Below are 15,509 nucleotides of genomic sequence, written 5' to 3'. Positions count from 1 at the left end.
TTTGTCTGAGCTATCTTCCTGGCCCCTCATTGATTAGCCTGTTTTTTGAGATCAGGGTTACTTTTTGAGACAAGTCTCTTCACCAGGGTCTGGGGGTCACTGATGTGACCCTGGGCTTTAGCTGTTCTCCTCTCCCTGCCTCCCCCAAATTACCACACTTGGATGTTGTTTATGTAGTTCTAGGTATTGAACTCAGGCCCTTGTGCTTGTGTTGCAAGCACCTCACCACCTACACCATTGACTGACAGCTATTTTTACCACAGCAAGGAAAGGCTGACTGATGCTTATGGCTAGAAGTGACTGGTCCTTTCTCCCAGGCAGCCTCTGGTATGTCATTTACACAGGGAAGGTAGACCCTCACCTGGTCTTTCTCTGGGTAGACCCCAGCTCGCAGGAACGAAGCCTTCCAGCTGTCCACGTCTTCCTGGGAGTCACAAGCCAGTTCGATCTGCCTTAAGTCTTTGTAGACATTCCTATGAGATAGAAGGGGACTTGGCTGTTTACTAAAAGCATGGGGGTGGGGATGGGGTATGTCTCTGTGCTTGATCTGGGCATAAAGGTAGGTCTAGTACCCTCCTCAGTCCAGTTGCTAAAGGATCATATACATTCCAAGTACCATATGCACACACGACCATCAGATCAAACAAATGTATAAAAGTGTTGACAGCTTGCTATTTATAGGGCAGGGCTTGCTACACAGCCAAAGCCAGCCTCAAACTTAGAACTTCCTGCCTCAGGCTCCTGTGTGCTAGGATTAGAGGTGTGTGCCATCATGCCTGACATTCCAACCTGGTACCTGAGGTCAGACATTTCTTCTCTGTGCCAGCTGGCTTTAATTATCACCTTGACATAACCTGGGATCGCCTGGGAGGAGTACCCATAGGGACTGCCCCCTTGTGGAGTATTGTCTCCATTCATTAGAGTGGCACATGACACGGTGCACTCCCTGAGCAGGGGCAGGGAGGGAATCCAGCCCCTGTAGTAGAGGAATGAGCATGTAAGCACCTGTCTGTTTCTGAGGGGTGTGGCATGCCCAACAGTCTCAGGCTCCTGCTGTCCTCACAGTGATGGGCTTGAGCAATGAACTTGAACTCATTCCCTTCAGTGCTTTTTGTTTGTTTTTTTCAAGATAGGGTTTCCCTGTGTGGCAATCTTTAAACTTTATCTGTAGACTAGGCTAGCCTCAAATTTAAGAGATCTACCTGCCTCTGCCTCCTGCTACCATGCCTAACCCCTTTTCCTGTTCTTCTGCAGGGATGGCTGTCCACCAGTCCCATGTTGGGTATATCTCATGATACCCTGCTCTGGCTCGGGAGCTCCCACTGAGGTGTGTGCAGGGAAAAGCGCAGCAACCATGCCCACCAGAACTTCCTACCACAGCAGAAATATGCTCGACCTGCACTGCCTAGTGTGGCAGCCCGAAACAATAGCTTAAAATTTCTTGTTCAATTATTACAATGGTGTGTGTGTGTCCATTCGAGAAGGCCACTTTTATGTACACTCCAGGGACTGAACTCAGGTCACCAGGACTGCACTTTCTACTCTCTGAACCATCTTAGCAGCTCACTGTACCACACCTCCAGACTCACTGGGAGATTCTAGGCAGGCACTCTACCACTGAGCCACATGCCAGCTTCCATCACTGAATGGTCTCTATACATGAGGAATGAGGCCAGGGCAAGTTTGTGAGCATGGGTGTGTGCATGTGTGTGCAGAGGCTAGGTCACCTTCCTCACTTTCTAAAGTGCACCCTCCTCTTTGAGACATGGTCTGCCTCATTGCCCTGAAGCTTACAGAACTGGCTAAAGTAGCTGGCTGGTGACCACTGGGGCCTCCCATTTCCGCCTCCCCAACACCGTGCCAGCCTTCTTCCCGGGGGTGTGGGAGGGTCAGCCTGAGGTCCTCACGCTCATTCCATCGTCTGTGTTTATAGTGCTTGTCTCTCACCTCCAGTGCACAGAAATACTCCTACAACAGTTCAACTGCATCCCTTTCTACAAGATGCGACCCTGGGGCAAGGACTCAAGAGTGAGTGCTCAGGACTCTGGAAACCAGTGAACAAGGCTACTGACCACTCGGGTCTCCCGGGGATCCCGCAGGCTCCTCACCTCTGCTCTGTGTTGAAGATGGCAAACACATGCTTGTTGGACATGAAGCCCTTCTCCACATCCCGAATTTTAAGGTTATCCAGCGGCAGCATGTACTTCTTCTCTTTCTCCTGAGGAGAGAGGGCAGAAGCCTCACCTAGGTTGACAGGGCACAGCCTGCAATCACCTGCAAACTGCTGCCAACACCTAACTTGCTGCTGAAAGCTCTGTCACCCTTTATTTACTTGAATGTCCCCTCAAAACTCCAGGGCCTTGTGTCCAAGGTCTCTGTCCAAAATGTCCCTATCTCAATACCTTTCCTGCCCCCTTCCTCATTAAGGTCTCTGACCAGAAGGGAGCTTAGGGCTAACCCCTTGTCACCCTACTATAGACAGCATGCTTATGACCTAGATGATCACCTGCCACCTATCTAACTTAGCAGTTCCCAGATGGATGCCTGCCAGTTTTATTTTTCATCTAGAGAACACACGCAGCGGGTGTTCAAACTGCTCAGCTCCAACTCCACATGTAATGTGAACACTCCTCATTCCCAAGTGGTCCTCCCCACTTCTGGATGAATTGACAGAGTCAGCAGCTACAATTTGGTTCATGCCACTGAGTTATGGTGACAGTTCCACTCACAGGGAGGAAGGCTGAAGGACTGAGAGGCCCCCTTGGATGCCAGAACTAGGAAACTGATGCTGGAGCACCAATGCCATAGAAGTGTTACTGGCTTTGTGAGTCACCGTCTTTCTCGTAACCATGCTTGGAGTCAAGCCCCGACTTTCCTGCATGCCAGGCGAGCACTGCTAGTGGCTAACCCAAGTGCTCTTTTTCTTTCTGGCAATGCTGGAGCTGGAACCCAGGACTCACTCACAGGCAAGCACCCACTGCTGATCTACTCGGGTAGCAGCCTTCCTACTTCTCATTAAGTTTCCCAGGCCTTCTGTAAGTCCCAAGCCTCCTGCTCCAGCATCCCAGGGGGCAGCAACGATAGGCCTGTGCCAGTTAGTCTCTGTACTGCTGATTGGCAGCAGTAGCCAAAGCCAAAGCCACATTGGTCCACTCCCAGACCCTTTCCTTTTACATGTACTCAGAGTAGGAAGCTGGCCACTATGTAACCTAAGTAAGGCTGTAGGTTATTTATTATTTTTGTACATCAAAATAAAAACAAAGTCTCGCATAGACCAGGCTAGCCTCCAACTTGCTATACAGCTGAGGATGACCTTGAATTCCTGATCCTCCTGTCTTCTCTCAAGAGCTGTAATGAACTTGAGGCCCGAGCCACCAATCATACCTAGGTCTTGCAGTACAGGATGGAACCCAGGCCTCCGTGTATGCTAGGCAAAAGCTCTAACAACTGAGCCTTAGCCTTAGGCCCACACCTGAACATCTTTCCTTGAGACAAGCTAAACCTGTACTAAATCTGGAGCTAGGATGTTGGCCAGAAAGTCCCAGACATCTTCCTGTCTGGGGATGTGAACTCAGGTCCCCATTCTGTAGTGTAAGTACTCTTCCCCACATAGTTTGCATCCCAGCCATGTTTCATGACTCTTTCTCAAGAAGCTTTTTGGAATAACATCTCTGAATTAAGCAGCTATAGTGCTGAAAGGGGAGGGGATGGGCGGGGCCAGCCTGAAAACTGTATGAGTACTTGTGTTAAACTTTGCTTGTCCAGAGCTGTGTGTCTTAGGACAAGTTGGTTTTCCTCTGTGCCCATTCCTCACCTGTCAAGAGGAGTACTGAGTCTCATCATGGGGAAGATGGTTTTGACTCCAGGTTTCCTGTTTTTGCTCAGGACTGACCTCACCTGACTGCCTGAATGGAGCAGAAGCAGAGGGACTGTGGCCACAGAAGGCGTAGCAGATAACCTGCACATGTGCCCTATAAGCTGAGAGCTCCAAACAGGAAGGGCAGCCTTCAAGTGTGCCTGGTTATAAGAAACAAAGCTGGGGAGCTTCTGTTTCCCTAGGGATAAGTCCCAGAGTAACTCTGTGGTCTGCACCCTTTGGTGTCATGAGGCAGGAAGCCTTCCACAAGCAGGCCAGGGCCAAGTAACTGAGTCACAGACATCCAGGCTTGCCACATCTGGAACTGTTTATATATGATTCTGCCCAGGATCAGGCGGCTGCCGTCTCAGTCACAAGCACATGCAGAAGTACACGCATGCTCTTGCTTGCAGAATGCACAATTGCACAGGGACCTCCTCCTGTGTGGCATGGGCCATCAACCCAAGCCCTCCTCTAGCCTGTCTTCAGATTTCCTGAAAACCCCAACTTTTCCAGATGTGAGCCAGTCACCGTGGCCTTTGCCACGATGAAGGAAGGACCCTGGGAGAAGCAGAGGCTCCCTAACCTGCACAGTGGTAACGCTGAGGGCTAAACTACCACCCCCGCCATCCCACTGTTCAGACTAGCTGTTTAGGAGGCTGTGATATATACAGTAGCCTGCACATTGGGTGTGGGCCAGCAGTGGGAACAGAGGACCTGAGGTGAGTGCTGCCCTCTATGCTGCTGTCTCCAACAGGGAAGATTCTGGGAGGAGGGTGGGAAAAGTAGCCCTGAGACTGAGAGCCTTAGGGCTGGGGAGGGATGTCCTCAGCTGAACTGGCCCTTTCTCTTTGCTTTCAATTGGCACTGTTCTCTTTTTTTATTCCTAAAATAAAGAAAAGGTTTGTCTACAAGAGTGGTCTAGTTCTCAGGGATGGCTGCTACCTGCGATGCTGAGGGCCCTGCCAGCATCCTTAGTGGTGAAAGCAAGCTGGGATCCATAGTGCCTGGATCCCAGCTTGCTCTATCTTCAGTACACAGGGCTCCTTTCACTGCTCTTGCTGGTGTGTAGCCCTGTCAGAGGGCTAGTCTCCAGTGAGGCCTGAGTGCATGGTCCTTCCCAGCAAAGGAAAAGAAATTCTCAATACTTGTCTTGTCAGCTAGGCCCAGGGCTGGGCAATGGCATCTCCATCACGGGACCCTGGAAGATCACACACATACCCCTGGTCTGCCCAGCTGTCAGCTTGCTTTTCTTAAAGAGTGCCAAAGCTAGAACCCAGAAACTCAACATTGATGTGCTACATAGGAAAGCTGGCCAGGTTGCTATCCTGGACTCTCCAGGGGGCACTGTGAAGCCGGGATCCCTGAACATCCTTGAGGCAGCTGTCACCAAGCTCACAGATATAGGAGCAGAAAGAGGGGTAAATCCAGTAATAGCAACAGATAAAATAGTCTTAAAAACAGAATCAGGAGGGTGATTTCTTCCAGAGGTTCGATTCCCAGGAGATCCAATGCCCCCTTCTCACCTCTGAGGGCACTGTACACACATGGCAGACAGACATGCAGGCAAACCACCCATACATATAAAAATGTAAAAACATATACAAACACCAAAACAATATCAGAATCCCCACAAATAAAAGCGCCTGGGACCAGTGACATATCCCAGTGGACGGGCTTGATGCCTGACAACATGGTGGAGAGAAGCCGCCCGCCACAAACTGTCCTCTGACCACCATGTGTTCGTATACCATGGCATATAAATACTGCACACACACACACACACACACACACACACACACACACACACACACACACACACACACACACGTCAATGTGAAACTTAAGAAATGGAAGAGAAGGTGAAAGGCCAACCCTTACCACACCACCTCAGCCACTGAGGAGTAATTGGATCTACACCAATGGCCATCAGGAGGTGTCTGCAGTCCCAGAGGCTTAGAGATACCAGAAATAAGCCTCATGGGAAAGGGAAGCCAGAGGTCATCTTCAAACTCTCCTGAATAAACATATCTGGCCTGGGTGTGGGAAAGGTCTGAACTCAGGGGACAGGTATTCCCCTCTCCCCCACAGGTACCTTTCCATAGTCTGTGACATGAGGCTAGTCATGTGGTGGTGATGGTGGTGGGATCCCTCCTATATAGTGGCTAGAAGACCCTACAGAGGTGACTGCTTATATAAACCACTAGAGTGCATGCTGGGATCAGGGTCCTCTGTGAGACCTGGGTCTGGAACAGCACCTCAGTCCCCCTAACAGTGGTAGGGAACTCAGGCCAGGGTTCACCCTTCATAGAGAAGTATATGCACAGTAAAGTTTCATGGACTCCAGGCTACCCATGAACTAGCTCCCTACTGAAGGATGGCCAGGAACTCCTGATCCTGAGTGATGGTATAGGCATGTACTGTACCACCATACCTGGTTTATGTGATGCTCAATGAGAATGGAACACAAGGCTTCTTGTGTGCTAAGCAGATCTACCTACTGAGCTATACTCCCATTTGATTTCTTTCTCTTTTTTTTATTTTTTTGTGTAGGTGTACGTTTGTATGTGTAGGTGCATACACATGTGTATGTATGTGGAAGCCAGGGAACCACTTCCTATGTCATTTCTCAGGTGTTACCCTCTGGTTTCTTGAGGTGGACCTCTCATTTGCCTGTAAAGTGTCAAGGAATCAAGCCTAGCAGGCCAGCAGGCCCTGTGTCTGCCTCACCTGTTGAGACTATGAGCACACCTCCTTTTCACATAGGCTCTGGGATTACAGTCAGGTCTTCTGTGGCAGGACACTGAACTGTCTGTCCCCCATGCAGGGGGTGGAGGGCTTGAGACAGGCACTTTCTATGTAACCTGGACAAATCTGGAACTTACCACACATTCCAGGCTGCTTATTCTCCTTCCTAGGGCAGAGATCTCAGCATATCTCCATGCCTGACTATAAACTCCTCTTCACAAGCGACTGAGGGGACAAATGAGTGCTGGCCAAGGGTGATCGATTTTGGAATCACCTCCTTCTCTCACCTCATCAGGCCACCCTTGTCCCCGACTACTTACCTCCTCGTCCTTGTACCAAGACAGGGACTCAGCTGTCAGCACAAACCAGTACTCCTTGGAGCCGCCCTTCATTAAGCTGATGTTGTTGATGGTCAGCCAGCCCCTGCGGATCACCTGATGGGGAGGATTCATCTTAGCAGGGAGGACAGCCCTGCTGCTTCCCCCCCCCCAGTAAAGATGGAAGCCTGGTTCTGTGACAGGCATACCTCCAGCACCAAGCCAGGGTCCTAGCTCCATATCAGCCCAAGCAATCCCAGCTGGGAGCTGGGACAGGCGTGGGGATGGATGAAGATGAGGGATAGAAAGCAAAACCCTGGTCTGGGGATGAAATTGAGAGCTGGGACCCTAGAAGCCCCTCTGTGGCTGGAGTGATTTCAGTGACATACAAAACAAAATGTGTGTCCTAGGAATGGCAAGGGGCTAAAGCCAGGAGGCTGGGACTGGGGGTTGGGGATAGGTCATGTGGAACGTGACATTAAATAACTGCCCTTTCTTGGGTCAGACAATGTAAGGAGAGATGCCTTGATGGCTGTCACTTCCTTCTGGGTCTGACCCACAAAGGTGTGGCCCATTCACACAAGCTCTTCTGTGAGCAGGTGACCAGTGCACTCAGAGGGCTGGGGACAGAAACAGCAGAGAGCCTGTGTCCCAGCTAACTTCAAGTACAGTGAGCATGCTTTTCTATGCATGACAACTCATGTGTCTGGGCTGGGAGACATTCCATGAAAGGGACTCATTGGGCCCTACCTGTCATCTGCATGGAGAACAGCAGCAAGGCCAGCCTGGGAACTCAACTGACTGCTAGGCGCAGGCAGACTGGGGGGTGGGGGGGCACGCTTTCATGTTCCCGTGATCCCTGGGACACGGAGGCACATGTAGGCCTGAGCCCCCCACCTCCTGACCTGGGGATTCTGGGGAGAGCGGGAAGTACAGAGGTGGCAAAAGGGATGCATGGGACTAAGGCAGCAACAGACGAGCCAGGCTGCAGAGCATGTGCTGTGCACAGCCATTGACAGTTGGGGACACTGGTGTTGGGGCTCCCAGGTAGGATGTAGTAGAAGAACCCAAAACAGGTTCTCTAGGCACTAGTCTGGGGCCTGGAGCTGAGGTTTCCCCTTCCCTATTCTGTTTACCTCCAGAGCTGCCCAATCTAAACAAGGCCTGTGTCTACCTATCCTGCTACAGTGGACACATGTGGGCTCCAAGCCACAGACCATGAAGGCTACAGAGGCCACTAAAATTTCAGGGATTCCTAAAAACTACCCAAGTCCCTTCTTAGGTTGGGAATAGCATAAATTGCTACTTGATATCCCTCACTAAAGCTGAGGGTACAGATTTCTCCCTCTGTAGGATGTCAAGAGGCCACAGACCCCCTAGAGATGTCTAGAAGCCCAGGGAGGGCATGTTGCCCATGCTAGGGACATATTGATTCATTCCAAAATGGTCTGGGCTCAGCTCTAGAGGTTCAGCACCCCTGAGCCCAGGCCACCTAGGCTGGCTTGTGAGGTTGGCAGGGCCGATTGCTTTACTCAGTTCAAGGGGTGGGGGTGGGGGGCTGGGATCCTGTAGCTGTGTTCTGTCTGCCAGAGATGGGCAGAGGCCCTTTCACTTAGTGTTAGCCCAGTGTGAAGAGCTTACTAGACTTAGATTCAGTCACCACACATCAACCAAGGGAGAGAAACAGGCCCAAGCTGACACTGTACCCCAAGAAGAGTAATCCTACATGGTAGGGTCTCTGAACTCCTGCATAACAGGTGTGTCTACTTGGATATTTGGCCCAGCTACCTCCACTATGGGCTAGCAAGAGGCCCCAAGGCACCCTTTCCTTCCAGCCCCTTGCCTGTGTGGACAACCCAATGCAGTCTGAGACAAAACCCCTGCTCTATGAATACAGACACAGGCTGACTCCATGGAACAGAGAAGGCTGTGTCTCCTCATCTCCAAGGCAGATTAGGAACACAGGTCATAGCCCTACCCAAGAGCTTGGGGGGAGAAGGAAGCAGGAGAGAGGTGTGGCAACAGGAAAGGCAGCTAGGGTTCCCATTTCTAGGGTACACAGGAACAGGCATGCAGGCACAGAGAAGAGAGAAGGCCCATCCTGGTGGCTTGGGCAGCAAGGTGAGCTCAGTGGGAGCCATGATGGTCTCTTCCCTGGGTGAAGATCATTTGGAAGATCAAGTATGACTTGGGCACCCAGAGGCAATGACCAGTCATGGTCATGGTCATGGCCTTGTGACTGCACATGGCTCTGTGGCCAGGAGGACGGAATCAAGTAGGAACAATGGCCATCACCACCTGGGCTAGAGGAAGAAGCAGTACTTGACTGACTTGCTCTGGACCTGAGGGGATGATGTAGTCCCTGGCCCCTCTTCTCTAACACTGGCCCAGGCTTCAACTTTGAGCTGGCCTGCTTTGGCCAGGACCCAGGCCCATCAAAGACCCACCACTGGCACAGAACTGGCTCAACCTTTGCAAAGGCTCCAAACCCCAAGAATATCTTTGCAGAGGGCAGTAGTGGCAGCAGAACGTTCCGGAGAAAGGGGCCTACCAGGGCTAGGGGCCAAGTTGCCCGCAGGGAGTACCTCCACCTATAGTCAGCTCTCAATGAGGCTGGGCCTCCCCCTTCTGACACCCCTGCTCCCAGCCCCTGTGCAAAGGGAAGATGAGTTATCCACAGCTAGGATGGCAAATACGATATACACCAACTGACTGGTGGGAGCTGCCCAGAGGAGAATGGCAACAATTCTGAACATAGCAGAAAAAAGTGTTGGGATCAATTAGTGATGTCTGTCCCAGACAAAGGCTAAGAAACGTGGGAGAGTAGAGCTGAATGTCCATACTGATCATCCTATCTGCCATGGAGGCAGTAGGCTATAGGCAACCTGATTACTTGTACCCATCATGGGCACAGGAGTAGGATATCACATGGAGAATTTAAAAGAAAAAAATTACTACAATCAGCCACAACAGTTATAGAATGGGGAGCTGATAGTATGCATATTAAGAGAGAATGCCAGGATTGATTAGCAAGTCTGGGGCAGCCCAGGCTCACTGTGGAGGAAAAATCACAGGAAAAGAGTGTTTGAACATTTAGTCATGTCTGCCACCAGCACACAAAGGGCAAATGTCTGCATGTACTAATAACATGCTCTGGCCAGTCAGTGATATCTGCACAGAAGGCAGAAAGGTAAGAGTGGGTAGCAGCAAGAATGAATTCCAGCAAGATCCGAACAAAATTTTCCATGGCTAGGAAGCTGGGGGTGGGGGGGGATGGAGGCTGTGTGAACTGCGTATTTGCCATCTCTGAACTATAGGACACCAGGAAAACCTGCTGCAAACCAGCCAGAGGAGTGGGCTTCCCAGAAAGGTGCAACTGGGTTAGTATTTGTGTGAGAGCAACAGGTACCCAGGACAAGAAGGTCCAGTGACAGCAGTGACATGTGGCTCCCAGGTTAGTTCATTTTTTAGTTTTTTTTTTTGAGTAGAGGGTGAAGGATGGGCCTCCTTTACTACTAGATTCTCTAAGTTAGCTACCACACTAAGCAGGTACTTACCAAGATCTCCCCCTTTGAGAATGTAACGTTAGGGTTGTGGGTCAATCAAGAAAGAGTAGGAGGAGGAGAGATGGAAGGGGCATGAAGGGATGGAGAGGAAGCAGGGATAGCACAATGACAGGAGAAAGAAGAGCAGAGGGACAAAAAACAGCAAAAAAAAAAAAAGAAAAAAAAAACAATTACATGCTATTAATTATATTCACGGTGTTAATGTTTAATTCATTATCTTTTTCAAAAAAAAAAAAAAAGCAACAACATATGTACTACCTATGGCAAGCGCAAAAAAAAAAAAAAAAAAAAAAAAATTCAAAATCATGCAATTGTTACATTTCTCCCCAATCTGGCTCTAAATCGTGCAAGATACAATAGCACAGCACCCCACCCTCACCCCAGCCTGACATGGGGAGCAGACTGGGGAACAGTGGCAGAAAGTGGATAGAAAAAGCCTAACTAGACACGTTACACTGGCATTTATGATGCCATTCATAAATATGCAAGGCCCCTGAAGCCATCGTCCATGGCTCCTACTTGCCTAATGCACTCCTGGGGCCAAGAGCTGGGAACACAAGCTGCTTGCTTACACGTCAATCCCCTGGCTTTAAGGGTCAACTCTAACTTTCACCTTAGATGTCAGACGAGGCTTTTTGGTGTTGGAATTAGTCCCCTAGGCCCTGTGGGAGCCGCAGCCCTAATAGCTGTATGGACCAGAGGCTGACAGAATGATTGGCCTGGTGTCAGTTCCCATATCAAGTGATGTGACAGGGCTCATTGCGTTCCTGTCCCCAGAAGGAATGACAGCTGAGGCAGGGGAGCTACCTGATTGGGAATGGCTCTCTTCTTATTCAGCTGTGTGTTCCTCTGCTGGGCACTGTAACAGAAGCAGAGAAGGCACATTCAGATGAGATGTGAGGGGAGGCAAAGGGAGGCCCTGGCAGCTCAGGCTAGGGAGTTTTCCCTAGGGGCACACTGACCCAGTAAGGCTAGAGGCAAGGGCATGGCCCCTATATGCAGAGGACAGCTAGAGCACATGAAACAAGAAAAATGTATCTGGCTGACCCTTGCTTCCAGAAGCACCAGCTATTTCCCACAAGCCACTGGAAGCTAAAGCTTCAAAGAGCAGGTAAGATGCACGGGAAACGGGATGGGGTCCTGGCTCCAGGTGGGTCTGAGGCTTCTTCATGCTTTCTTCCCACTCTTGACCCTACATTAGTCTTGAAGTGGTGCTCATGACAAGCCCTTTTAACTCTGGGGCTCACACTGGCCAAAGGTCCTGACTCAAGCCAGGGACTGGTTTCTGAATGTTCCTAATCAACACTCATACTCTTCCCCTCACTTTTTTAAGGGAGATGTAGCAGACCAAATGCAAGGCCTCATGCGTGCTGGTTCGCTCTCCCCCACAGACTCACAGCAATTCTAACTCCCTCTCCCTCCCTCTTCCTCTCTCTCTCTTGAAACTATGTAGCCCTGGCTGTCCTGAATCTCACTATGTCGATTAGGCTGGCCAGTAACTGATAGAAATATGCTTGTCTGGGATTGTACACTATCAGGTTTACAGGTTTGTGATCTGTTTTGAGATAGGGCCTCAAGTAGCCCAGGCCGGCCTCCAACCCTATGTATAGCCTAGGATGACCTTGACTCCTGATCCTCTTGCCTTTACCAACCTAGCGCCTCCATGCCTGGTTTATGATGTGCTAGGTATGGAGCACAGATCTGTGTATGCCAGGGAAGCACTCTGCGCCCAGTCCCTCTAGGCAGGCCACTATATTTGTTTTGATATGTACATTATACTCTAACAACTACATAATCATCTGAAAACAACTGTGTCCTGTCCCTTCTCTGTTACATTTTTCTCCTTTACAAAAGTATGTGTGCCTGCATGAATTTATGTGCACCACATATGTGCAGGTGCTCCTGGAGGCCAGAGGCATTGGATCCCCTAGAGCTGGAGTTGCAGGTAGGTTGTTAGCCACCTGATATGGGAGCTGGGACCAGAACTGAGATCCTCTGTAGAAACAGCCAGTACTCCTGGCTACTGTGTCCATGTCTTCAGCCCCATCTTACTGCTCCAGCTGGAAACTGCAGAAGATACCGATAGCAACATGGCTTAGCATCATTCCTTGCTGGCTACTCTGAGACTCTGCCTACAGTGCAAATCCGCTGAGCTCAAGTGGCAGTTAAGAGAGTGCAGCTCAAGTGGCAGTTAAGAGAGTGCAGGCCAGTAACCCCAGCAGGCGGGAAGCTAGGGCAGGCAGAGTACCTAGCCTAGGCTACCTAGTGAGTTCAGGTGGTCTATACAGGGAGCAAGAGCCTGGGAACGCTGGCTGCTGTACATGCTGAGTGTGTTTAGAGGGGATGGGCTCCTTATTCTACATTGGTAAGGACTGGAAAACTAAATTGATGTAGAATTCCACCCAGCACTCTTCCTGACATTATTATCCCAGAGCTGGTTTTATTTTTAAACTTTGTTAATTTTTTTGGGAGAGACACACCATTGTGCATGTGGACATCTAACTAGTCCTTGTACAGCAAGCACTTTTACCTGCTAAGCCATCTTATTGATCTTTTTTTTTTTTTTTTCTTTTTCTCTTTTGAGGGAGGGTCTCCCATGGTCCTGTCTGGCTTCTAACTCAGCTATATAGCAGAGAGGATGAGTCTGAACTGATCGCCCTGACTCTACCTCTCTTATGGTGGGGTTGACAGGTGTGTACTATCATGTCCCTTTGATCTGGAGCTAAACTTTCTGCATGCTAAGCAAGTACTCTACCAACGGGGCCACATTAGCAGCCCTGAGAGCTTTTCCTGTGTGTCCTGTTTTGAGTCAGTCAGGAGCCTGGGACACGAATGAAGCAAATGAAGAAGCATGGTCCATACTAAAGGAGGCTTGACTAAACTAACCTGCCACTCATGGTGGAGCTGTGTGGTAACACGGCCTCACATGTGCTGTTACAATGATAAGTGCTCTGTGGCTCCTGTAAACAGCAGCAAAGATGGTGACACCTCTCCCTGGCCCTAACCATGGCAGGTAATCTCAATCTCCCAGCCTGCCTCCTGGTTCCCCTTCCCAGCTGCCAGCTCTCGGGAGTCCCTTGCTTCACTGCTGTCATGACTTCTGTGGGAGGGTCTCTTCAGGTCTAACCCTCATGCTGATTGCTGCTACCCTCAGCCATCCACTCACTGCCCCATCGGCAGGCACTTCAGTCTAACCCACTAACCTCTTCTCAAGGCCTGCTGGGGCCCTGACTCAGAGTGACTGGTACAATCCAGGGGCTCCTGCAACACCACCCACAGGGTTGAGAGCCCCCATGGAGGGCACCCCAGGTCACACATCAGGGAAAAGGCACACAGCAGGCAATACCCACCCTGTGACCAGCTCCTCAGTATAGTAACAGCTGGGTAAGTGGGGAGGCCCGGGAATCCAGAGAAAGGAGTGGAGTGATCAAAGGAAAAACAGGAGAGATTGTGAGAATGAAGTGTGAGAAGCAGAGATACTGAGGTGAGGAAACCAATCAGGGGGCACTTGCACAGCTGGGAGAGCAACACTTAAGAGGCTGCCTTCCCCAGCACCTGGGTGCAACCCACCCCAGGGAAGAAATGACCCAGCTGGGGCCCGAGGCTGCCTGTACTCAGAGAAGGGCTTCTGATCATTCATTCACTTCACTCAGCTCCATGTGCCCAACCCAGAACAGATGCTTCATTAACTCAGCTTGGAGTGCTGACACACAGTTTAAGCCTTTTGCCCAGCAGGCCCTCCATGTCAAGGTCTTCAGAACTTTAAGGTTAGGCCCTACAGCCACCCTCTGGACTTCCACCAGGGGGCCTAGCATGAAGTACACCAGCAGTATATGGACACAAGGCTTTTGCTGTGCGGTGGTGTCTTATTACACACAGCTAAGAGAACCTGCATGAACCACCAGAACACTCCCAGTAGCACTCAAGTCTGCCCTGATGGTCAAGTGCTAATGGTTGATCCAGGGCCAATATGACAGATACCACAGCTGCTTTACATGGTGTAGCCCAGGGATCCAGTTTTAAATCTATAGTGGAAAGCAGTATGAGAGTTGCTCTGATTGTGAAAAGGCCAAGATTCGGACATATGTTGGCCCATGAAAGGCTCTGAGAACTCTTGCAGGGGTGTGAAACTGGCTGGGCCCTCTTCCATGAGAATGACCACAGAACTCCATTCTGTCCCTGAGATATCCACAGACAGCCTACTGGGTGAGGACCAGGACAGAAGTCATGATTAGCCCAAAAAAAGCTTCAAGGCACTCTCAAATAGTTCTGCACCTTGCCCAGCATTCCCACCACATAGACAGACACTCTGGTACTAGGGGTGGGAATGGATGCTGCCCATGTCACTGGCTGTATAAGTACATACTTGGCAAATCCAATGAAGTCTTCATGGTTTGTGTTGATGTAGGACTGCTCAATGTCAATCAGAAGAAGAATCTAGAGAGGAAAAGAGGGGTAGCTGTGAGTATAGAGTACAGATCAGCAAGTGTTTTCTTTACCGGCAGCACGCACGCACGCACACCCCCAGCAGAGGGCAGCAGGCACACTTGCTACATTCCTATAACTCTCCTAGGCAGGAGTTCCACAGGAAAGCTGGATCACCAACACAAGGGTAGATCTGCAGGTGGAAAGAGCCCTACAGGAAGACTGGGCTAAGGAACAGTGCCTGGTAGCCCAATGTGGTCGTTATGGGTCCAGCCCACACGAGAGCTGGTGTTTTCCTTTGGCTCCTGACTGGCCTGCAACCTGGGGCCTAATGCTACTAAGTTATGGATGTGGATTGGGGTTCATTATCTTCTTTCTTTTTCTCTTTTATTGGGGTTGGAGCCAGGATCTTATACATGCTAGGCTAGTATTCTACCACTCAGACACACCTGAGTCAGTTTGTAGTCACAATGCACTATGATTTCCAACTAGCCTTTGATCTTATTTGTGCTACTTTCAAACCGAAAAGCACATGCATGCATGCAGCACAGTTACACAACAATACATGTATATATTATATGGAATGAAAACGGGCAT

General features: G+C 50.2%; 1 protein-coding gene across 12 annotated transcripts in view; it reads right to left on the bottom strand.

The window, feature by feature from the left end:
• Positions 1 to 15,509, bottom strand: part of Dnm2 (dynamin 2) — a 165,511-nt gene that overhangs the window by 87,924 nt on the left and 62,078 nt on the right. For 8 of the 12 annotated variants that reach the window (XM_051196787.1, XM_051196794.1, XM_051196791.1 and 5 more), the window contains 6 exons: positions 14,854 to 14,924; positions 11,295 to 11,346; positions 10,479 to 10,490; positions 6,925 to 7,038; positions 2,109 to 2,218; positions 362 to 473 (listed from right to left, as the gene is read on the bottom strand). In XM_051196787.1, the coding sequence (XP_051052744.1) occupies positions 362 to 473; positions 2,109 to 2,218; positions 6,925 to 7,038; positions 10,479 to 10,490; positions 11,295 to 11,346; positions 14,854 to 14,924 (471 nt within the window). The remainder of the gene's footprint in view (positions 1 to 361; positions 474 to 2,108; positions 2,219 to 6,924; positions 7,039 to 10,478; positions 10,491 to 11,294; positions 11,347 to 14,853; positions 14,925 to 15,509) is intronic. The other 4 variants (XM_051196793.1, XM_051196789.1, XM_051196792.1 and 1 more) reach the window with 1 other exon arrangement.

Source organism: Phodopus roborovskii, unplaced genomic scaffold (assembly GCF_943737965.1).
Source record: "Phodopus roborovskii unplaced genomic scaffold, PHOROB, whole genome shotgun sequence".
In the NCBI taxonomy this organism is placed as follows: Eukaryota; Metazoa; Chordata; class Mammalia; order Rodentia; family Cricetidae; genus Phodopus; species Phodopus roborovskii.
Note: the sequence above shows the minus strand (reverse complement) of the source record. Positions and strands in the feature narration are given on the sequence as shown.